The sequence below is a fragment of the Molossus molossus genome, unplaced genomic scaffold, assembly GCF_014108415.1.
Source record: "Molossus molossus isolate mMolMol1 unplaced genomic scaffold, mMolMol1.p scaffold_m16_p_1, whole genome shotgun sequence".
Lineage (NCBI taxonomy): Eukaryota > Metazoa > Chordata > Mammalia > Chiroptera > Molossidae > Molossus > Molossus molossus.
In genome coordinates, this window is record NW_023425344.1 from 250900920 (window position 1) to 250924243 (window position 23324).

Here is a 23324-nt window from a genome sequence, read left to right on the forward strand (position 1 = left end):
GCAGGGCAAGCGCACGGTCGGCCCGCCACGCTCCGCCCCCTGGCTCTGCGACCTGCCGTAAGGCAGCCCCGCGCGCCGTCGCGACTCTGCCGTGCGCCACGGGAGCCGGGGTCATGGGCCATGGCGGCCGGGCGGGCGCTGAGGGTCGGCCGTGCCCCTCGTCTCTGCCGCTCCCTCACCGGGCGCGGCTGCCAGCGTGCCCCAGAGCGCGGCGCGGAGTGCAGGGATGCGGCGCCGAGCCGGGTGAGCGGCGGGGCCGGGAGGGCGACCGCGCCGCTCGGACACCTGCGCGCCCTGCACACCTGCGTGCCCCGCGCGCGCCCGCTGAGCCCCGGGCCCGCGTCCGCCCGTTGTGGCCGCTGTGGCCGCGTCGGCGGAGTGGGTCCGCGCCCGTTCCTCCTGCAGGGCACCGGCTGACTCCTGTGGTTGAGCTCTGCACGCGCGCAGGTGCACGTCTGTGTTTGGGCTTCGTTGATAGGACCGGTGCTCTTCTTTAAGCGGTGGCCCACTCGGTCGTGGGGTCCTAGGGTTTGACGTTGAGCCGTTTCTGCCCTTTGGAAAGTGCACGTGTGTGCACGCTCCGGCCCAAGGGCCGCGCCGGTCGTTAGGGTCTGGCAGGCGGGTTTGGAAGCTGCACTTCTTTGTGGAAGGACTTTTTGTTGTTTTTTTGTTAAAACTCACCCGGGGATATTTTTTCCCTTTAGATTTTAGGCAGAGTGGAAGGGAGGGAGGGACGGGGAGAGAGAGAGAGAAACATTGGTGTGGAAGAGACGCATCCATTGGTTGCTTCCGGATTGAGTATTGAATTTACAACCCGTGTAGGTGCCCTTGTCCGGAAATTGAAACCGCGACCCTTGGTCCTTGGGCCAGTCCTGCAAGGGCAGGGAAGGACCTTTTGTTTAAGGGAACCCCAGGCCTTTGTTCCAGCTCCCATGACAAGTGTTGACTAACAGCTGCAGATAACAACGTTTAAACGAAGCATACAAATACTAACATCACTAACAGGCTAATGAGGGCGGCTGGAAAGCCTGGTTCAAAGAAGGATGAAAAACAGAGCCAGTTTTAAGAATTCCAGAATGTGCCTGCTTGTAAAATTTCGTTCCTCTTGGTCTGTTGTGACCAACGTTCTTTTATAAACGTGGCTTTGAAGTTCTGTCTAGTTTACAGTTTAGACAAGGAGTTACCAGGGCAAGGGGTCCCCCAGATGTTGGGACTCTGGCCTTGTCCCTGTTAGAGTGGTGGCAGCTATCACCTCTCTTCTAGAACTTAGAAACCCACCCCATACTTCGCTTTTTGGGCAGAAAGGTACTGGACAGGTAATCTAAGCCCTGGCCAGTTTGGCTCAGTCGTTAGAGCGTCAGCCTGCGAACCAAAGAGTCTCGAGTTTGATTCTGGTCAAGGGCACATACCTCGGTTGCAGTTGGGTCCCCAGCCCTGGTTGGGGTCGTGTGGGAGGCAACTAACCAATCCATGTGTCTCTCTCACATTGATGTTTCTCTTTCTCCCCTCAGCCCCATTTGAAGATTAATGGGAAAATATCCTCAGATAAGGATTTAAAAATAATAATAAATTAATTAATTTTTTAAAAATGCCCCAGCAGAGCAGATGGCGCCAGGCTTACCGTGGCTCTGAACCTCAGGAGGAGCCCTCTTCTGCCTTTTGTCATCCAGTGAGGTGATGCCAGCGCTGCACACTGTTGGGCGGATAATCCTGCAAAGGTGATGATTGTGATGATGCCGAGAAGTGGAGCAGCTGACCCATGAGTCAGACCTTGCCCAGGTCTAGCATTATGACTGGTGGTGGTGTTTAGGATGTGAGCCCCATTATGCTAGATATCCATGGGTGGAAAAGAACAGTTCTCGCCCAAGGCGGCTGATGTTTCCTGTGTGTGGTCCCATCTTCGTGTGCTTCCTGACGGGTAATTAAATTCCTGCAGCACCCAGAGATTGTTGTCTTTCAGGCTTTGATCTTAAATATCAGGTCTTCTTAAAAGTAACAGGTCATGCCCTGGCCAGTTTGGCTCAGTGGTTAGAGCGTTGGCCCGCAGAGTCCGGAGTTTGGTTCCCACTAAGGGCACGTACCTTGGTTGCAGTTTGTCCCTTGCCCCGGTGGGGTTGTGTGGGTGGCAGCCACTCGACAATGTGTCTCTCTCACATCCATGTTTCTCTCTCTCTCCCTCCTGCTCTATCTGAAGATGAATACAAAAATGTCCTCGGGAGAGGATAAAAAAAAAAAAGTAACAGGTCATAATTCTTTTGTTTTCTTTGTCTGAATAGATACACTTTAACCCCATGTGTGTAGTTCACTCTACATAGTTTTCATTCATTCTTGTCCTTCCCCTGAGTTAAGGAGCACTGCTTTTAGGACCTGCACTTTTGATACCCATCTCTGATCTCTAGGCCCCTGTTTATTTAATAGAAATGTATTACAGAATACCCTTTTCCTTCCAAACCCAGCTTAGAAACTCGGCTCTTAATGAAGTGTCCTCCAGTTACTTCCTACCTGCTTATTCCTTATCTATGTAGTTTATATCGTTGGGTTTATTGTTTTTATTGATTTCAGAGGGAAGAAGGGAGAGGGGGAGAGAGAGAGAAACATCCATCAGCTGCCTCCTGCATGCCTCCTACTGGGGATCGAGTCTGAAACCCAGGTATTTGCCCTGACCTGGAACGGTGACCTGGTACAGTGCCCAACCACGGAGCCACAAAGCTCTCAAGTTAGAGTACCAGTGGTTACAATACATGCATTCGTAGTTGCTTGTCCTTAGTTTCACTGACATTTATACTGATAGTCAGCATTTACTGAGCACTTGCATGTACTGTTCTGAGTGTTTTACACATTTTAGCTTAGTGAATTCTCAGAATTGCCTCCTGTATGTGCCCAACTGGGGATGGAACCCACAGCCCTTTTTTTTCAATCCTCACCCGAGGATATTTGTCCATTTATCTTCAGATAGCGTGGGAGGAAGGGAGGGAGAAACACCCACGAGAGAGACACATCGACTGGTTGCCACCCACACGACCCCAACTGGGGCTGGACATTAACCGCAAAAAAGTACGTGCCCTTGGCTGGAATTGAACCCGGGACTCTTTGGTCTGCAGGCCAACGCTCTAATTGCTGAGCCAAACCTGCCAGAGCTGACTTTTGGGGGGGGCGGGAGGACTACTTATTTGGTGGTGTGTTCTTCCATCTGATTGATCGCTTTCTTTTTTTTTTTCATCCTCACCCGAGGACATTTTTCCATTTTTTGTACAGATAGAGTGGGAGAGAGAGAAACATCAATGTGAAAGGGACACATCGAGTGGCTGCCACCTGCACGACCAACCAGGGCCGGGGACAAACTGCAAGCGAGGTACGTGCCCTTAGTGGGAACCGAACCCGGGTCTCTCTGGACCGCAGGCCAACGCTCTAACCGCTGAGCCAAACCGACCAGGGCTGATTGATTGCTTTCTGACGCCAAACCAACCTGGTTCTCCTTACATAAAGCACTCTGGGTTCTGACATACTGGTCCTTTTCTGTGGTGCGCTGATTTGTCCGGCATCTGGTAGGATAGGAGGCTGGGGTCTCCACCCTCCAGGGGGAAAAGACTTTCAGTTCCCATCTCAGAGGAGTGGGACTGTAGACCAAGAACACCTGCAGGAACACTAAGTCGTGCCTGGTTTTGTTCCTCTCATCGTGGCCTGGTGGCTTTCCCAGTGGCCGGCAATGCGACCATACTCAGATGTGATGTGTGTTGTGTACGGCACTTGTGGGAAAGAGGGTGTTGGGGAAAGGTCTCCGCTAAGTCCTGGCCACTAGAGGGGTGGCCCAGGTGGGCGTGTGCTGGAAGACCTCAGGAACCTTCAGTAGAGCAGAGGGACGGGATGGGAGCCAGGCCAGGCTGTGGGGCTGCACAGGGAGAAGCCCAGTGTGAGGCTGCCCAGCCTGGCAGTTTATACTGGAAGGTTAGCTCCCTCAGACAAGGTAACAGAAGCACAGTCTGGCAGGTAGGAACATGCCCCGGGCCTCAAGGAGGAGGAAACTGTTAGGTTCCAGCATGCCCCGTCTCCGAGACCCTGCCCTCCTCCCTGCCGCTCCACGCTTAAGTATAAGATGCTTATGCTGTAAGAACCATAAATTACAGGAATTATTCAAACTTCAAAGGGGTTTTTTCCTTTTACAAAAGGACTTATTCCTCCCTCAAGTCCCTTTTCCCTTTTAAATAGCAGTTCTTGGGCAAACAAAGATGATCTTTTTATAGGGGAGCACAGAGGAGGTTCCTCTGCAACAGTCGAGCTCAGATCTCAAGTTATAATGGAACATAGGACTACTGGAGTCCTTCCCAGAGTTCACCTGTAAAGCAGTGTCTCAGCAGGAGCTAGGAGATGAATCTGGAAAGTCACTAGCCTCCGGTGCCTCCGAGCTTCCTTTGTGGTGTGCGGTAGCTGGGACAGCTGGGAATTGTTGGGAGGGCTCCTTGAACATTTCCTGGTAGGGGCCCTGTGAGAAGAAAAGATGGTGCAGCTCTGGAAGGGGCAGAACAGGCAGACGGCACATCGGCTGGGACCTTCTGCCTCCTGCACAGGCCGGTGCTCTGCCACTGCGCCACCAGCCAGGGCTCTCACTGGGGCTGTTAAAATGTTTTTTTCACTGAGGTTTTGATTCGCATTTCCCTAATGATTATTGATGTTAAACATGTTTTATTTGCTCTCTCTATATCTTCAGAGGAATGTGTATTTAGATATTTTGCCCATTTTTTTTAGAACTAGTTATTTTATTAAGTGATAATACACATTTCAAAAAGATTTCATTGTTGTTGCCTCTAAAGCATGTACTTGTTTTGTTTTCCACACTGAACACGTGAGAATATCAATCCAACATATCTAATTTTAATCTTAACAGGCACCCTTCCATTCAAAAAAGGGGGGAGGGGAGAAAAAGCCCATTTTTTAATTGGCTTGTCTGTGTTCTTATTTTTGTGTTTTGAGAAGTGTTTATATATTCTGGGAACAAGACCTTCTCCAGAGTTGCATATATTTTCTTCAGTGTGGGGTTTGTCTTCACTTTCTTCAGAGTGTCTGTTTTTCTGGTACGTGCCCCTAGCAGGAACCAAACCCGGAACTCTCTGGTCCACAGGCTGAAGCTCCAGCCGCTGAGCCAAACCAGCCAGGGTCAGAGTGTCTTTTTTTATATATAATATTCTTTATTGATTAAAACATTTTTTTTCTTTATTGAATTTAAAGAGAGAGGAAAGGAGAGGGAGAGGGAGAGAGACATCTATGAGAGAGAACATCGATTGGCTGCCTCCTGCTCCCCACTGGGGATCAGGTCCACAACCCAGGCATGTACCCTGACTGGGAATCGAACCAGTGGCCTCTTGGTCCATGGGTAGATGCTCAGCCACTGAGCTAAAAAGAGGACACTAATGAGGGACTTGCACCAACCTGGACTGTTCCTTTTACAACACTAGAGATTCGTTTAGTTGCATGTTAACCCTGTGCATTTTGTTCAAGGTCTCGAGGTTCTGTCCTCCAAGGAAGTCTTGCCATGACTGGATAGGACCCCCAGATAAATATTCAAACCTTCGACCCATTCACTTTTATGTCCCTGAAGACGAATCACCATCGGAACAAAAGCTCAGAGAACTAAGACAAGAAACGCAAGAATGGAACCAACAGTTCTGGGCCAAACAGAATCTGACTTTCCGCAAGGTAAGTTTAGGTGTCACGTCAGGAAGAGCAATAACACAGGCGGCCACATGGGGGCGCTAAGTCTCTAGCGTTTGCTTCGCCTTTCAGTTACCGCACATTCTGGAAGCTTTTGGTTCAGTGTCTTTTCCTTGTAACACAGATGGGATACCCTAGGAATTTAACTCCTATTTATTTTTTATCTATTTATTTATTTAATCCTCACCCGAGGATATTTTTTTCCATTTATCTTCAGATTGAGTGGAAAGGAGGGAGGGAGAGAGAGAGACATCAATGTGAGAGACACATCGACTGGCTGCCTCCCACATGACCCTGACCAGGGCCGGGGACTGAACTGCAACCGAGGTACATGCTCTTGACTGGAATCGAACCTGCGACTCTTTGGTCCATGAGCTGACCCTCTAACCACTGAGTCAAACCAGGCAGGGCTTAACTCTTGTTTATATCAACTAGCCTATGGCAAAATTGGTCTAGTTATGTATACGTTGTTTCCAAGAAACTATGGACAACGTTAGATGAGGACTGAGTCCAGGTGTCTGTGTGTTTACGTTTACGAAAACGTGAGTTTCTGAGAGATATGGTGTCATTCTTCTTGAGAATTTAGAGTCCTTAACAGCGTAATCGTAAATAAACTATATGAGAAAGAGTGTGAACATTCTAGTTTAGAAGACGAGCGTTCAGTTTCCGTGTGTATCGTTTGAGTGGGCTAAGTCAATGGAGCGTGTTTATCTTATTTTGTGGATTCGTAAACAAACAGTGCCTCCCAAAGTTTCCTGGACAGCTCATTTTCAAATCCTGTTTCAAGCACAAAACTTTTACCCAGATCTCAGCCCTGGTTGAAAACAGGCCCCGAGAGGCCTTTTCTCAGGAAAGCCACACCAGGCTTCTCCAGAACACTGTGAGCTGTGTCCCGGCCGGGGAGGAACAGGAAGACAGAAAGGGGGTTCTGAGAGTTGTCTTCTTACAGGAAAAAGAAGAATTTATTCACTCAAGATTAGAAGCGAAAGGCCTGGGACCGAGAGCTGAATCAGGTTAGTTCGATGGTTCTCTTTCTTGTTTAAGCAACTGCATGAGGAGATGAAAAGGAGAGAAAGTTCAGGGGCCGAGTCACGGCGCCGTGGGGCAGGCGCTCTGAGGTGCTCAGTGGGACCGCTGTCTGCCCTCCTGCTCCCTCTTCTCTCTGTGGGTGAGGTCGGCCCTCCGGCCCTCCTACACCAGCTCCTGGTCTCGGTCGTGGTCCCATGGCTCCCACGAGTGGAAAGCAGGACGTCACTCTCAAAGTCTCTCCCGGCCTTCCTCTCACGCAGGTGCCCTCGACATCCACGGCACTTGGCACTCCCTGCCTGTCCTCCCTAGTCCAGACTGTTCTCTGCTGCCGCGGTAACGTGCTCCTTGGTTCCTTGGCCTGCAGTCTTAGGTCAGAGTCGGCGAGCGTTTCCTGTGAACAGCTGCGTGGGAGATGAGCCCTCGTGGGCCCCAGGGAGTCTGCTCCGCCGCCTCAGCTGTGCGGCTGTGTGAAAGCAGCCGCAGAAAACACCTACGCGATGGGCAGGATGTAGGGGCCGCTGTCCTCAGCTCCACCCGAGATCTGTTCTTGGCAGCTTTGCCAGGCTGTTCTGCCCACAACCAAATCTGACAGTTGCTGCTCAGCTTAGGTTTTAGGCCCCCGTGACTGCAGAATGACATCTGGGTACCCCCTGTCTGTCCCCGAGTCCCCCCTTTGTGTCCATCCTCCATGCCCTGCCTTGATGAGCCACGGATGCTGACTGTGCCAGGTTCCCTCTGCCCACTGTGCTGGCCTCCTCCACACACAGTCTAGTGCTCAAAACAACTTTGAATCACGTTCTGCTGTTGATTTAGGCCTGAGTAATGTTCCATGCTAAACAGATGGAGCTGTGTGTTACACAGATGTCCACTGTCAAAATACTCTGGTGAGAAATCTGAAGCCATTGACTCCAAAAGCCAGGTTGGCCACTGGGCTAAGGCACTGGCATTTCCCTGCTAGTCCTCAGCCTCACCTGGGTTCCTAGGTAAAGGGCAAGGGACATGGCATGACCCGTGCTGGGCTCCATCGTTTGCTGTCGGCCGCAGGGCCCACTGTGGGCAAGTCTTGGAGGGCTGTAGCCAGCTGGGTGGCGCTGTGACGGGACAGCATGGAGAGACAGTTTCGGTCCTGTCTATGCCAGGCATTGCACTGAGTCCTTTGCCCATATATCAGTTTTATTTTCTGCGGGTACCAGTGAAGGAGGTACTGTTACTTTTACAAAACAGTTACAGGTGAGGGCAAGTTATTTAACCAAAATTACACAGTGAATGAGTGAGCAGAGGGCCTGGGCTCTGGCCTGGAGGGTTGGGCTCCAGAGGCCCGCTCGAGCCCAGCGGCTCAGCTCACCCACCATGGTGGTGAGCCGAGGAGCCAGGCCTGCGGCTGCATGAGCTGCAGACCCGCATCCTTCAGGTAGGCTGCCCGCCTCCAGGTCTGTGGTCAGGATCAGGTAGGGTCGGGGGGCTCCTGCGTGGAACTGCTTTGGAGATAAACCAATCTGAGCAGGTTGGAGAGGTCGTTTTGAGTCTTGCTAACAATACCACAGAGCTACTCTGATCACAGTGCCGAGCGGCTGGCTGTAAATTCGATTTAAGGATAATCTGGTAGTAAAGCAGGAGAGACCGTATTTCAGAAAGGACACAGGAAGTGAAGAATGCCCGATCTGTCGGCTGTTGAAACAGTTGCCAGGCTGCGGGACAGAAGTGTGTGTGTGGGGGGTAACAAGCTCGTCACTCAGTGGGCCAGACGACCCGCCTGAGGCGGGAGTGCAGGGGTTCTGCATGAGTGGGGGAGCAGAGATTTGTGTAATACATGCTGCTACTTTTGGCCCAAAAGAATAAATTTAGATCCATGCCCCCTATAATACAAATACATTCCAAGTGGATGAAAAAGTTAATTAAGTTAGTTATTCATGGATTAAGCCCGTAATTCCTGGTTGTAGGAAGCCTAACAGTAAACTGTGTTCTTGGGAGGAACACTGTGTTAGGGACAACTCCCTTTGCTCTGTCTGTCTGTGAGGGAGTTTGCTGGGGCCACCCAGGACCAGCTTGGCCTGCCTCTGACCTGGCACCACAGGGAGCCCCGGACACCAGGTCCTCATGTTTCGGCCTCTGCCACAACTGTTAGCCTTCTTTGCTTTGCTCCCAAGTGTGAGGAAGCAGCCAGCCTGAGGCTGTCCTGGGGGTCAGGCCAGTGTGGTGGTGCCCTGGGCAGCAGAGGCCCAAGGGTGGGGGTTGTGTAGAATGGGCGTGGCTGCTGCCATGGAAATGGAGCTGGATGTGGTGCGAGCACACGCCTGACAAACCAGGGGGTGGAGGCCAGGCAGACAAAAGTCAGTCCAGGAGATGAGTTCATCGGGAAGAGCTGGTAGGCGCGGGCAGCAGAGAGGAGGGGCAGCCTGGACTTTATGAAAAGCCTAGCACTTGTATGGAAATAGCAAAACACCTCCCTGTCTGGTGTGGTCAGTGGTTAGAGCATCAGCCTGTGCCCTGAAGGGTCTCGGGTTCAATTCCCAGTCAAGGGCGCATATTTGGGTTGCAGATTTCATTCCCTGGCTCCGATAAGGGTGCATCGGGAGGCAGCCAGTCGATGTCTCTCTCTCCCTCTCATCCTCTCTCCCTCCCTGCCTCTCTTCCACTCTCTAAAAATCAATGGAAAAAATATCATCTGGTGAGGATTAAAAAAAAAGAAATAGCAAAACCCTTGTGGATGGGCAACGTGACCACAAGGAGAACAGTTGCTCAAACCCTCGCTCTCGCAGTGTGGTTGAAGCAGACCCAGACGTCATCCCTGCCTGTCGCGCTCACAGGGCTGTGTGCCGGCTCACAGAGGCCGGCATGGAAAACGTTCAGCCCCTTTCCAGAGGCTTTAGCTGCACTCAGTACAATAAGCCAAGAGGAACCGTGGGAAGAGTTAGCTGTGTTCCTTGTAGTGTTATCTTTCATCGTGAAAGTATGGGGAGTGTCTGATACCCAGTGGTGGCGGTTCACTGAGGCTGTGGTGGCCCACCCGTGGTGTGTCCGCTGGGATGACCAAGTAGTGGAGGAGAGTCATTGGCTTAATTTCAGGTGCAAACAGCGGAATACCGTGGCCAGTGCTGCCTGTCCCAGATTAAATCTCGTCTGTGGGTCGGGTGATCCTGGGAAGTCTCGCCTCTGGCTAGCACTGTGGCTGACGTGTCTGTGCAGTGGAGGAAAGGGTGCCCTTGAGACCAGGCTGCTCCAGGCCAGATGGCATTTCTGAAACGCCACCTGCTTCCAGTAAATGTGTCATGAATTACTGTTCCCCCTCTCTTGCTTTTTTAAACAATTTACTTATTGCCTGACCAGTGTGGCTCAGTGGTTGAGCATCAGCCCATGTACAACGAAGTCGCCAGTTCAATTCCCGGTCAGGGCACATGCCCAGGTTGTGGGCCCAATCCCCAGTGAGGGGCATGCAGGAGGCGGCCAATCAATGTTCTCTGTCATTGATGTTTCTGTCTCTCTTTCCCTCTCCCTTCCTCTCTCTCTAAAGTCAATAAAGAAAAAATCTTAAAAATTGTTTATTGATTTTAGAGAGAAACATTAATTTTTTGTTCCACTTATAATTTATGCTTTCATTGGTTGATTTTTTTTTTCTTCAATCCTCACCTGAGGATACATTTTTCCTAATTATCTGGAGAGAGATCTATTGGTTGCCTCCTGCATGACCCCAACCAGGGCTGGGGACTGAACCACAACCAGGTACATGCTCTAACCACTGAGCAAAATCGACCAGAGCTATTGAATGATTCTTGTATGTGCCCTGACCGGGAACTGAACCTGCAACCTTGGCATAATTGGGATGATGCTCTAATCAACAGAGCTACCTGGCCAGGGCTCTCTTTTTTTTTTAAAGGGAATTTTTTTTTCTTTACTGATTTGAGAGGAAGAAGGAGAGAGAGAGAAAGAAACATGGATGAGAGAGAACATCAATTGGCCGCCTGCTGCCTCCTGTACGTTCCCCACTGGGGACTGGGCACACAACCTGGGCATGTGCCCTGACCAGGAGTGGAACCTGCGAGCCACAACGGCTGGGCTTAAAAGGAATTTTTATGAGTTTAGTTGAGCCAAACTGACGAAATATCCAGGAATCAAGATCTCGAATGTTCCTGTGCTTATTTTTTTTTACATAATTTCACTCTGAGGTTCACTCTAGCACCATCCACAGGTGTGAAATGGGGATTAGCCAATTTTTATGGCACTTCTACTTCCTTTTATAATTTTTAATCCTCACCTGAGGGTATTTTTGCATTTATCTTCAGATAGAGGGAAAGGGGGAGAGGGAAGAAGAGAGAGAGAGAAACATCAATGTGAGAGACACATCGAGTGGTTGCCACCCAGACGACCCCATCCGGGGCCGGGGCCAAACTGCAACCGAGGTACATGCTCCTAGCAGGAGCCGAACCCAGGACTCTCTGGTCCGCAGGCCAATGCTCTAACCGCTGAACCAGACCGGCCAGGGTGGTGCTTCCACTTTCTAGTGAGTGACAGCCTGGGGCAGTTCGGGCAAGATACCAACTAGACTGAGGTCTGAAGGTGGCACCAACCTGTCGGTAGAACCTGGGGCTTCTGCTGTTTTGCCAGCCTGGAGCGAGGGCTTCTGTGCCAGCCGGTCCCACCCTGTCCCACCCCTGTCCTGGCTAGGACTCAGATGTCTCAGAGCGGCCTCAGGAAGTATGCTCTTGGGGCCATGTTCATTCATTCACTCACTCACTCATTCATCCCCTCATTCCTTCCCTCACTCACTCATTCATTCCCTCACTTATTCATTTCTTCACTCATTCACTCTCACTCATTCACTCCCTCCCTCACTCATTCATTCCCTCACTCATTTCATTCCCTCACTCATTCACTCACTCCCTCACTCATTCACTCACTCATTCCCTCACTCATTCACTCACTCATTCATTCACTCACTCCCTCATTCATTCCCTCACTCACTCATTCCCTCACTCATTCACTCATTCATTCCCTCACTCACTCATTCCCTCACTCATTCACTCACTCCCTCACTCATTCACTCACTCATTCCCTCCCTCACTCATTTCCTCACTCACTCCCTCACTCACTCATTCATTCACTCATTCCCTCACTCATTCACTCACTCACTCATTCATTCACTCACTCCCTCACTCACTCATTCATTCCCTCACTCACTCATTCCCTCCCTCATTCATTCATTCCCTCACTCACTCATTCCCTCACTCCCTCACTCATTCACTCACTCATTCATTCACTCACTCATTCACTCACTCATTCATTCACTCACTCACTCATTCATTCCCTCACTCATTCCTTCACTCATTCACTCATTCATTCCCTCACTCACTCATTCCCTCACTCATTCACTCACTCACTCACTCATTCACTCACTCATTCCCTCCCTCACTCATTTCCTCACTCACTCATTTCCTCACTCACTCCCTCACTCACTCATTCCTTCACTCCCTCACTCATTCACTCACTCATTCCTTCATTCACTCCCTCCCTCCCTCATTCATTCACTCACTCCCTCACTCATTCACTCACTCACTCATTCCCTCACTCATTCCCTCACTCACTCATTCCCTCACTCATTCACTCACTCACTCACTCATTCACTCACTCATTCCCTCCCTCACTCATTTCCTCACTCACTCCCTCACTCACTCATTCCTTCACTCCCTCACTCATTCACTCACTCATTCCCTCATTCACTCCCTCCCTCCCTCACTCATTCATTCACTCACTCCCTCACTCATTCCCTCACTCACTCATTCACTCACTCATTCCCTCACTCACTCCCTCACTCACTCATTCCCTTACTCCCTCACTCATTCACTCACTCATTCCCTCATTCACTCCCTCCATCCCTCATTCATTCCCTCACTCACTCCCTCACTCATTCATTCCCTCACTCACTCCCTCACTCATTCATTCCCTCACTCATTCACTCACTCATTCACTCATTCCCTCACTCACTCATTCCCTCACTCCCTCATTCCCTCACTCACTCATTCATTCCCTCACTCATTCCCTCACTCATTCCCTCATTCATTCACTCATTCATTCTCTCACTCATTCCCTCACTCATTCATTCCCTCACTCACTCCCTCACTCATTCATTCCCTCACTCACTCCCTCACTCACTCATTCCCTCACTCATTCACTCACTCATTCACTCATTCCCTCACTCACTCATTCCCTCACTCCCTCACTCACTCATTCATTCCCTCACTCATTCCCTCACTCATTCCCTCACTCATTCCCTCATTCATTCACTCATTCATTCTCTCACTCATTCCCTCACTCATTCACTCACTCCCTCATTTATTCCCTCACTCACTCCCTCACTCATTCATTCCCTCACTCATTCACTCACTCATTCCCTCACTCACTCACTCATTCCCTCCCTCCCTCACTCATTCATTCACTCACTCATTCCCTCACTCATTCACTCACTCATTCCCTCACTCACTCATTCATTCCCTCACTCACTCCCTCACTCACTCATTCATTCCCTCACTCATTCCCTCACTCAGTCATTCACTCACTCCGTCATTTACTCACTCCCTCACTCATTCACTCATTCATTTTTTTATCCTCACCTGAGGACTTTTTTTTTTTCTTTTATCTTCATATAGAGCAGGAGGGACAGATTGGGGAAGAGAGAGAGGAAAACATTGATGTGAGAGAGACACATCGACAAGTCGCCACCCACACGACCTCAACCAGGGCCGGGGACAAACTGCAACCGAGGTACATGCCCTTAGCGGGAACCGAACCCGGGTCTCTCTGGACTGCAGGCTGATGCTCTATCCACTGAGCCAAACCGGCCAGGGCTCACTTGATGCATTTACCAGACATCTGCCACAGACCAGGCTAGGTGCTGGGATGAGGTGGGCGCGACAGCTGTTGAGGAGCAGACGCTGTACTGGAGGGCAAGGCCACCAGCAAACAAGCAGTGTTAAGTCTTCAAAAGCAAGAAAGTGGGGTGTCTCTCCACTCACTCGGGTCTCCTTTCATTTCTCTCAGCTGTGTTTTGTAGTTTCAGTGGACTGGCCTTCCCTCCTTTTTTTTTTTTTTTCCCTTTCTCTTCAGAATGGGAGAGAGAAGGAGGAAGAGAAAGAGACAGAAACATAGACGTGAGAGGGACACATCGAGTGGTTGCCACCCACACGACCCCAGCTGGGGTGGGGGACAATCTGCAACCGAGGTACATTCCCTTAGCAGGAACCGAACCCAGGACTCTCTGGTCTGCAGATCTACGCTCTAACCGCTGAGCAAAACTGGCCAGGGCCTCTCTTTTTTTTTTAATCCTCATCTGAGGCTATTTTTCTGTTTTATCATCAGATAGAGTGGGAGGGGGAGAGAGGGAGGGAGGAAGAGAAGGAGAAGCGTGAGTGCGAGAGAGGGACACATCGACTGGTTGCCTCCTACACACCCCAGCCAGGGCCAGGGACGAACCTCCTCCAGGGTATGTGCCGTTGACCAGAGTCGAACTCAAGAGTCATTGTTCTGCGGGCCGATGCGCTCATTGTTAAGTCAAACCTGCCAGGGCTACACTTCCTCTCTTAAATTTACTCCTACATCTTTTATTCTTTTGCTTTTGTAAATGGAATTTTGTTGTTTTAGTCCTCACCCGAGGATATTTTTCCGTTTATCATCAGATAGAATGGGAGGGAGAGAGGGAGAAAGAGAGAGAAAGAAAGGGAAGGGGGAGAGAGAAACATCAATGTGAGAAAGACATATTGACTGGTTGCCTCACACACGACCCAACCAGGGCCGGGACAAACCGAAACCGAGGTATATGCCCTTGACCAGAATTGAACCCACGACTCATTAGTCTGTGTGCTGATGCTCTAACTGCTGAGCCAATCCGGCCAGGACTTTTATTTGTATTTTTAACTTCATTTTCAGATTGTTTATTGCTGGTGTAAAGAAATACAGTTAACATTTGTATATTGATCTTATATCCTGTAACTTTGCTAAATTCGTGTTTTAGATCAATAGTTATTTGTGGGTTCCTTTGTTTGATAAGTTGAAATTTATTTTCAGGTCAAAAAGCAACATTGAATGCAGAAGAAATGGCTGACTTTTACAAGGAATTTTTAAGTAAAAATTTTCAGAAGCACATGTATTATAATAGGTAAGTGTTTTGTTTTTGCCTAGAAATTTGGCTGTCACATCCATGTTGGGTAGGATTATTTTCTGACCTGAGTCTAATGACACTCATGTTTATGTTAAAGGTAAATGTTGCTGTAAACTTAGTATTTGCAGTTGTATTGATTTTTTTTCCTCACACGAGCATATTTTTCCATTTATCATCAGATAGAGTGGGAGGGAAGAAGGGAGAGAGAGACAGAGAGAAACATCAATGTGATAGAACCACATCGACTTGTTGCCTCCCGCATAAACCCAACCAGGGCTGGGGATGAACTGCAACCGAGATACGTGCCCTTGTCGGACTCGAACTCATGACTCATTGATCCGCAGGCCGAAGCTCTAACTGCTGAGCCAAACCAGCCAGGGCAATTTATTTTTTATTTTTATTTTTTTTAGAGAGAAAGAGAAGCATGGATGAGAGAGATACATCGATCTACCACCTCCTGCACGTCTTCTACTGGTGATCGAGCCCACAATCCAGGCCTGTGCCCTGACCAGGACTCGAACCAGGTTATCTCAGTCCATGGGACAATGCTCAGTCCACTGAGCCACACCGGCTGGGCTGTGTTTGCAGTTTTAAATAAGATTGACAGCTTAGAGTTATTTGCATGGCAGCCCCTTAGCAGTCTGCACCCCTAGGCTTGGACATTCCCACTGAGCGGACCTGGGCTCCTTGGAGAAGCCTGTTCAGGGAAGAACAGCATAGGAGTTGAGATATCTCGGGTCTGAACGCAAGGAGGCTCCGAGGCCAGGGATGTCATGTTACACCAGCACAGGAGCCACTGGGAGGGGCTCCCATGGGCCGGAGATGAAGCCATTTCAGGCGCCAAAGAAAATGACCTCACTGGATTAAAAATATATCACATAGCCTGGCTGGTGTGGCCCATGGATTGAGTGTCATCCCATGGACTGAGAGGTCCCTGTTTGATTCCCGGTCAGGGCACATGCCTAGGTTGTGGGCGTAATTCCCAGTAGGAGGCAGCCAATCGATGTTTCTCTCTCATCCATATTTCTATCTCCCTCTAAATAATCAATGACAACATTAAAATATATATATATCTCAAATGTACAAACATCTTTGCAATCAAAGATTCTGACAGGCTCTCAGGTCACCTCTGGGATTGCTAGGCAGTCAACTCACGGTTTTGAAAATTGACAAAATAAAGGGGAAAATCCAAAGAGCATCGTCTGCCCTACCTCCTGCGCTGACTGCACCTCGGGCTCACCGGGCACGGCTTCAGGTGCACCAGGTGCAGGGGCACTTTTCTGTGTAGGTGCTGACAGGCAGTGACAGCCGATGTAGAGGCATGATGGACCCAGAAAGTTACCTTTTCCTAGTAATGGGTCTGGGCAGCACTCACCCACGCCCAGCTGCTAGATTCACTGGGCGGGAATGTTGCTAGGATGGCCTCCGCCTATTGATTTCCTTGTGTTAAAGGTCCAGGGAGTGTGGAATGAGATTGAATGTGGGTTATAAAAATAGGATGATTTTGTTGCTCTACTAAAGCTTGGAGAGACAAAAATAAGGTTAATAGATGTTGATCAGTTAAAGGCTTAATAAAGCCTTGTTCTAATCTTTGTAACACTTTAACTACATACTGTGAATCACTAACTATATTTAAGGGCTCTTCTGTAAAATGTTGAAGGGCTGATACGGCAGCCCGTAATTCAGCAGGCTGAGTTGACCCAGGCTCAAGGCTGCTGATAGTTCTCCACTCCTCATGTTCTTTCGAGGCTACTCCTGCTTTGTGAGACTTACCTGATCCATCGATGAATACAGTTCTAGCCCCAGGTAATGGGGTATTACTGATTTTTTGCACCAGGTTAAGGTGTAACTGAGGAATATTTTGCAAGAATTTATTTGCTGGAAGAGAGTAATTGATTTCTCCAATGAAATCTGCTAGGCTATTTGAAAGTCTATTGCCTGGGAAATCAAAGTGGTAAATTGTTCTCGAGTAAGAGGCAAATGTAGAATCTGAGAGTCATACCCTGTCAGTTTTTGTGTTCTTTTTCTATCTTTGGCTATTAGATTTATAATAGCATTGATTGCCCTCAAATCATGTAGTAATCTCCATTTTACATCTTTATTAGGAATTATTGGGAGTGTTCCAGGGACTGACTGAAGGGTCTCTATGACCTGCTTCTCATTGCTCTTTCACTAATCTGTTTGCATGTAACAATTTTTCCCCTTTTAAGGGCCACTGATCAACCCACACTGGCTCTGTTGTCTTCCAGGCCAGTGAAAGGAGGGGAATTTTACCAGTGACCCCTAGCCAAAAGGCTGGGTTTGAATAACCAACCATTCCTCACTGAGAGAGAAGATCCCTTCCCCACAAATTTAGGGGAGACTTCATGACATAAGGTTGAATCCATCCTTTTTGTCCATCTGGACCTGTACAGGAAAGGGAGCGAGTCCTTTGCTGAGGAGCTTGAGTTCCTCCCACTCCTGTTACTAGCAGGGGTACTGGGGCTTTAGGCCATTCCCATGTTGTTATAATAGAAATGTCTGCCCCTGTGTCCACTAATCCTGAAAACAGTTGCCCTTGTGCCCTGGCCAGTTTGACTCAGTGGTGGAGTGTTGGCCTGCGGACTAGAGAGTTCCGGGTTCGGTTCCCACCAGGGGCACGTACTAAAAAAAAAAATAGTTGCCCTTGTATGTTAATGGAGAGCAAGGACTTTTGGGTGTTAATAGCCGCAGTCCAGAGAACATCACATCGACCAGTGCTCCCAAACCCTGCAATCCCTCTTATTGTGGAGGTGGCTCCAGGAACCCAGTAGGGTAACAAAAGAAGAGCTATTCGGGTTCCCGGTGTTAATACATGAAAGCACACAGCCTTAAGCATTACTTTAATTTCTCCTTCAAAATCTGAGTCAGTTACTCCTGGCATCACCTGTATTCCTTTTATTGTTAAACTAGACCTTGCAATCACTAGCCCTACTTTCCCCTCTGGCAAGGGGCCATACTCCTGTAGGAACTAAACAAACATCATCAGAATCCTTAAGGGTTAATTCTGTGGTGGTGATAAGATCCAGGCCGGTACTTCTTGCCATGGAGGCTGGGAGGTCTCCAACCCTCCATTTGAACTTCCACACGGTGAATTGTGCGGTGTCAACACTGTTTTTACTAGCCCGTCCAAACCCAGGGAGTCATCAGATAACCACCAGTTATTCCCTCCAACATTTCTATAGTAAAGGAACTTTGCAAACCATTCTCCTTTATGCTTTGCCTGAATTCTTTAAAAGGTGGAGGAGGGGAAGGGGAACTTTCCTCCTTTGGTGACCATGGGGAGGGGGGCTCCAGAGTTTCCTCCCGAAGAGGAGGTTGGAGCCGCCTCACCTCAATGCTGGGACTGATCTCCTGAGTCAGCTGCTGCAACGCTGTAAATCCTGACCCCATGCTGCTTACTGAAAACCCCTCACAACACTAGATATGCTGGCAGCTGTCCCAAGCCGCGCCGCTGGCTCGAGAATACTCTTTCTCGAGTGAGTGAAGTTTACTTTGGACCCGGATTGCTCATTCCCTTTCGCATACCGTGAGGCATACCGTTATGCTGCTGCTGGTGCTGCATCACCACTTGCTGGTCCTGTTGAATCTCACCACTGCATCACCACTTGCTGATCACTTCGAATCTCACTGCTTCGTCTCACTGCTGCGTCACCACTTGCTGGTCTTGTCCAATCTCGCCGCTGCATACCCTAATCACGGGGTCACCACTTGCCATCTCTGACCCCTTGCTGTCTCTTGGCCTGCTGGGATTGGTGCAACACAATGAAACTACAAGCTCACGCAGCTTGGAGTGAGGAGGAGTTTCCAAGGTAGCAAATGCTCCAGATTTTAGGACTCAGTCCCATTTATTTGCAGATTGGTACCCCCAGGTTACAAGTGGATTCATGTAAATTATTTCCTTGAGATGGTGTCTCTAAACTATACAGCCTAGTTTTGTCTCTAGCTTTTTACAGCGGAAAGAGAGAACAAACAGACATTCTTGAGTCCTAGGACCCATTAGTCCACCCTTGCAAACCTTATCTTATTCACATGCAAATGAAGCAGTCAATTGCCCTGAGCTGGCCAGATAGCGAGAATGCATTAACACAAGGTTACAAATCGTCCATCTTCCAACCCTCCAACCCCACACGGGGAAAGCCGATGGGACCTCGCAGTGGGTGGTCAGGCTGATCCGCACTGAGGGGGCCGGCTGCCCTTGCTGTGGGTTCTTGCCAGAAGCAGACCCCGAGCCCAGCAGGCCTCCCAGTTGAGCTCCAGTTTACAGGAGAAGGGGATAGTGTGGGCGTGAGGGGTCCCAGGAGACCGTGTTCACAGTGCTGGCCTAAAGATGCTCTCCCAGAATGTTGGGAATTCTACGGGACACTCATCCAGTTTCAACAAGTGGCTAATTGGGAAACAAAAAGGGGGAACTGTTACAGGTTAAGAGGTTTTTGTGTTTTTTTTTTAATCCTCACCCAAGGACATTCCTCCATTTTTTTTGTACAGATAGAGTGGGAGGGAGAGAGAGGAAGAGATAGAGAGAAACATCGATGTGAAAGGGACACATCGAGTGGCTGCCACCGCACGACCAACCAGGGCCGGGGACAAACTGCAACCGAAGTACGTGCCCCTAGCGGGAACCGAACTCGGGTCTCTCCGGACCGCAGGCCGACGCTCTAACCGCTGAGCCAAACCGGCCAGGGCGGTTAAGAGGTTTTATAGCAATGTCCAGGCCGTGTGTGCCTCCTGATTTGGACAAACACCCGTGAGAAGGTGTTTTTGACCATCAGGAAGCTGGACGGTGGCTGTGTCGGGCCATACTGATAAGTCATTCGCTTTATCAGGTGCAGTGGTGGCACTGTGATGACGCTTTCAGGAAAGGGGTCACGGTGTCTAGTGGTGTGATTGCTGAAATGATGGGATGTGGTGTTTGAGATTTGCTCTAAAATACAGTGGTTGGGGAAGGCAGGAGGGGCTGGGAGCGGGAAGGAGGGTGTCAATGGGGGATAAAAGGGGCATCTGATTCTTTCAACAATAAATAAGCAAATAAGAATAAAGTGCAGTGGTGGCAGTGTTGGATCGAGCAGGGAGACAGGGTCTAGAGGTCGTGGTGCTGGAGTGACACTGAACTACTTCCGGTGTCCAGCCAGACCAGGAATGGCTCCACTTCCCCGGCCTCCGCGCCCTCCGCAAGCTGGGTGTGCTGCCTGACGCTGGAGGGGCCGGCCTGCTGGGCCTCCGCGCCCTCCGCAAGCTGGGTGTGCTGCCTGGCGCTGGAGGGGCCGGCCTGCTGGGCCTCCGCGCCCTCCACAAGCTGGGTGTGCTGCCTGGCGCTGGAGGGGCCGGCCTGCTGGGCCTCCGCGCCCTCCGCAAGCTGGGTGTGCTGCCTGGCGCTGGAGGGGCCGGCCTGCTGGGCCTCCGCGCCCTCCACAAGCTGGGTGTGCTGCCTGGCGCTGGAGGGGCCGGCCTGCTGGGCCTCCGCGCCCTCCGCAAGCTGGGTGTGCTGCCTGGCGCTGGAGGGGCCGGCCTGCTGGGCCTCCGCGCCCTCCACAAGCTGGGTGTGCTGCCTGGCGCTGGAGGGGCCGGCCCGCTGGGCCTCCGTGCGCTGTCCCTGTGGGAACAGGAAGGGCTTCGCTTCCTCTTTCCTGCACCTTATGGAGTCCCGTGTCGGTGGACAGAGTGGCTCTGGCTCTTCCTTAATAGAAGAACTTCAGTCTTTTTTTTGTTTTTGTTTTTGTTTTTGTTTTTTTTATCCTCACCCGAGGACATTTTTCCATTTTTTGTTCAGGTAGAGTGGGAGGGAGAGAGAGGAACAGAGAGAGAGAGAGAGAAACATCGATGGGAAAGGGACACATCGAGTGGCTGCCACCCGCCCAACCAACCAGGGCCAGGGACAAACTGCAACCGAGGTACGCGCCCTTAGCGGGAACCGAACCTCTGTCTCTCAGGACCGCAGGCCGACGCTCTAACCGCTGAGCCAAACCGGCCAGGGCCAGTCTTTTTTTTTTAAGTAAGGAACTTTTTTTTTTTTGGTACATGCCCCTAGCGGGAACCGAACCCGGGACACTCTGTTCCGCAGGCCAGCGCTCCAACCGCTGAGCCAAACCGGCCAGGGCAAGAACTTCAGTCTTGATGGGATACTGTTTTTGTTGTTTTCTGGAAGCCTTTCTTATTTTTTAGGGCACTGATTCCCATTTATAGCATCGCTTAAATGGATAGAAATGTAAAAATCGTTCTCATGTGGACAGGGTTTATATCTAACCATGCGAAGGCTCCAGAAAACAGGTGTTTTTACCTCTGGCTGTTGCTTTTTGTTGTTAATCCTCTCCCGAGAATATTTTTCCATTAACTGTTAGGTAGAGTGGAATGGAAGGGAGGGAGGGGAAGAGAAAGAGAGAGAAATGTTGTGAGAGACACATCGATTGATTGCCTTCTGCACAACCCAGACCAGGGCTGGGGATTGATCCTGCAACCCAGGTATGTGCCCTAGACTGGGAATCGAACCTGCGACCCTTTAGTCTGCAGCCGGCACTCTCACCGCCGAGTCAAACCCGCCAAGGCTGGCTGCTGCTTTCTTGAGTCCAGTCTGGAGTAGAAGTTCCGCATTCACACGTTAGCTTGTGTGGCCAAAGATCACTGGTGCTTGGCATCCCAGCCTCTGAGGACTTCGCACCGAGAGTCTGGAACGTGTGGTTCCGTTGTGGAAACTTTCCAAGCTTTGCCCGTTCAGCTGCCAACAATGGGGTGATTTGCAAGTTTGAGCACGTTCTGTAATAACTCACAGGCGATCAGGCCTGTGATTGTGTGAACTCCATCCCAATATTTGGAAGAGGAGCTGTGGAAAAATCTCTTCAGACATGCAGTTTACAAAAGCCCAGATCACCCTGAGAAAGAAGACGTGGAGCTTTGTGATGCTGGCACACATGACAGACGAGCTGCTGGCAGTGGTCCAGAGCCAGCTGGCCCCACGCTCCACAGAGCCTGCAGCCCACCCCTCACGCAGTGACGGTTTCTCCCCAAGAAGGCCCCTGGGCTTCAGGGAGGCCCCAGCTTCTGAGGGCCCCTTTGGAGTCTTCAGCAAAAACCAAAACCAGCTTTCGGCAGCCTCCAGGAGTGGCCCGGAGGAAGGGCACTGCACTGGGCATACCTCTCAGGAGGAGGGGCACTGCACCGGGCATACCTCTCAGGAGGAGGGGCACTGCACTGGGCATACCTCTCAGGAGGAGGGGCACTGCACCGGCATACCTCTCAGGAGGAGGGGCACTGCACTGGGCATACATCTCAGGAGGAGGGGCACTGCACTGGGCATACCTCTCAGGAGGAAGGGCACTGCACCAGGCATACCTCTCAGGAGGAAGGGCACTGCACTGGGCATACCTCTCAGGAGGAGGGGCACTGCACCGGCATACCTCTCAGGAGGAGGGGCACTGCACCGGCATACCTCTCAGGAGGAGGGGCACTGCACCGGGCATACCTCTCAGGAGGAGGGCACTGCACTGGGCATACCTCTCAGGAGGAGGGGCACTGCACCGGGCATACCTCTCAGGAGGAGGGGCACTGCACTGGGCATACCTCTCAGGAGGAGGGCACTGCACCGGCATACCTCTCAGGAGGAGGGGCACTGCACCGGCATACCTCTCAGGAGGAGGTATATTGCACTGGGCATACTTCTCAGGAGGAGGGGCATTGCACTGGGCATACTTCTCAGTGTTGGGCCTCATTCTCAGCCAGGGGTGATTCTGGGAGGAGGAGGAGGTGGGGAGGCTTTGATGGACAGTTCAGCTTTGCTGAGAAAGGAGGAGGCAGTGAGGAGAGGGGGGGGCAGCCTGGTCATCTACCCTGGGCTGGGAGCGAGGCTCAGAGGCACGGGTGCCAGTCAGTCCTGGCAGTGTGGCTTTCACTGTGCTGTCCTCTTCCTCTGCAGGGACTGGTACAAACGTAACTTTGCCATCACCTTCTTCATGGGAAGAGTGGCCCTGGAGAGGGTTTGGAACAAGCTGAGGCTGAAACAGAAGAAGACTCACAGTTAGGAGCCCGCCTGCCCCACACTCCAGGCGTCCTTGAGAAGCGGCTGGTTCTAGGAGCACATTTCTTTCTTTTTTTTTTTTGGTACGTGCCCGTAGTGGGAACCGAACCTGGGACTCTCTGGTCCGCAGGCCGACGCTCCAACCGCTGAGCCAAACCGGCCAGAGCTAGGAGCACGTTTCACAAGGGATCTGACAGCCTGTAAGTGGCCTCAGTCCCACCACTTCTTCCTGGGCCCCTGGCTTATGTCAGTGTAGGGCAGGCTGGGAGGACGAGGGTCCTGGTGTGCCGGGGCCACGTGGCTCTGTCCTGCCTGGACTCCCAGCTGGCTCCTGGTCACAGAAGTGACGTTAAATAAAACCGAAGCACCGTGTGCCTGTTTGTTGTGTCTTGAATTATCCCAGTTTGAAATGGA

General features: G+C 50.8%; 1 protein-coding gene across 1 annotated transcript; it reads left to right on the forward strand.

The window, feature by feature from the left end:
* The first annotated feature begins 120 nt into the window (after positions 1–120).
* Positions 121–22965, forward strand: LOC118619874 (cytochrome c oxidase assembly factor 8). The gene is made up of 5 exons (XM_036246680.1): positions 121–243; positions 5494–5691; positions 6656–6719; positions 14791–14881; positions 22809–22965. Exons 1-5 carry the CDS (start codon positions 121–123, stop codon positions 22912–22914), a joined length of 582 nt encoding a protein of 193 aa, XP_036102573.1. The 3' UTR covers positions 22915–22965.
* The last annotated feature ends 359 nt before the right edge of the window (positions 22966–23324 follow it).

What these genes read in the sequence shown, in the direction of transcription:
- LOC118619874 (XM_036246680.1), top strand. Translation starts at nt 121, where the DNA reads ATGGCGGCCGGGCGGGCGCTGAGGGTCGGCCGTGCCCCTCGTCTCTGC. An exon ending in GGGATGCGGCGCCGAGCCGG is followed by an intron (nt 244 to 5,493) that starts GTGAGCGGCGGG and finishes ATTTTGTTCAAG; the next exon opens with GTCTCGAGGTTCTGTCCTCC. An exon ending in GGGACCGAGAGCTGAATCAG is followed by an intron (nt 6,720 to 14,790) that starts GTTAGTTCGATG and finishes ATTTATTTTCAG; the next exon opens with GTCAAAAAGCAACATTGAAT.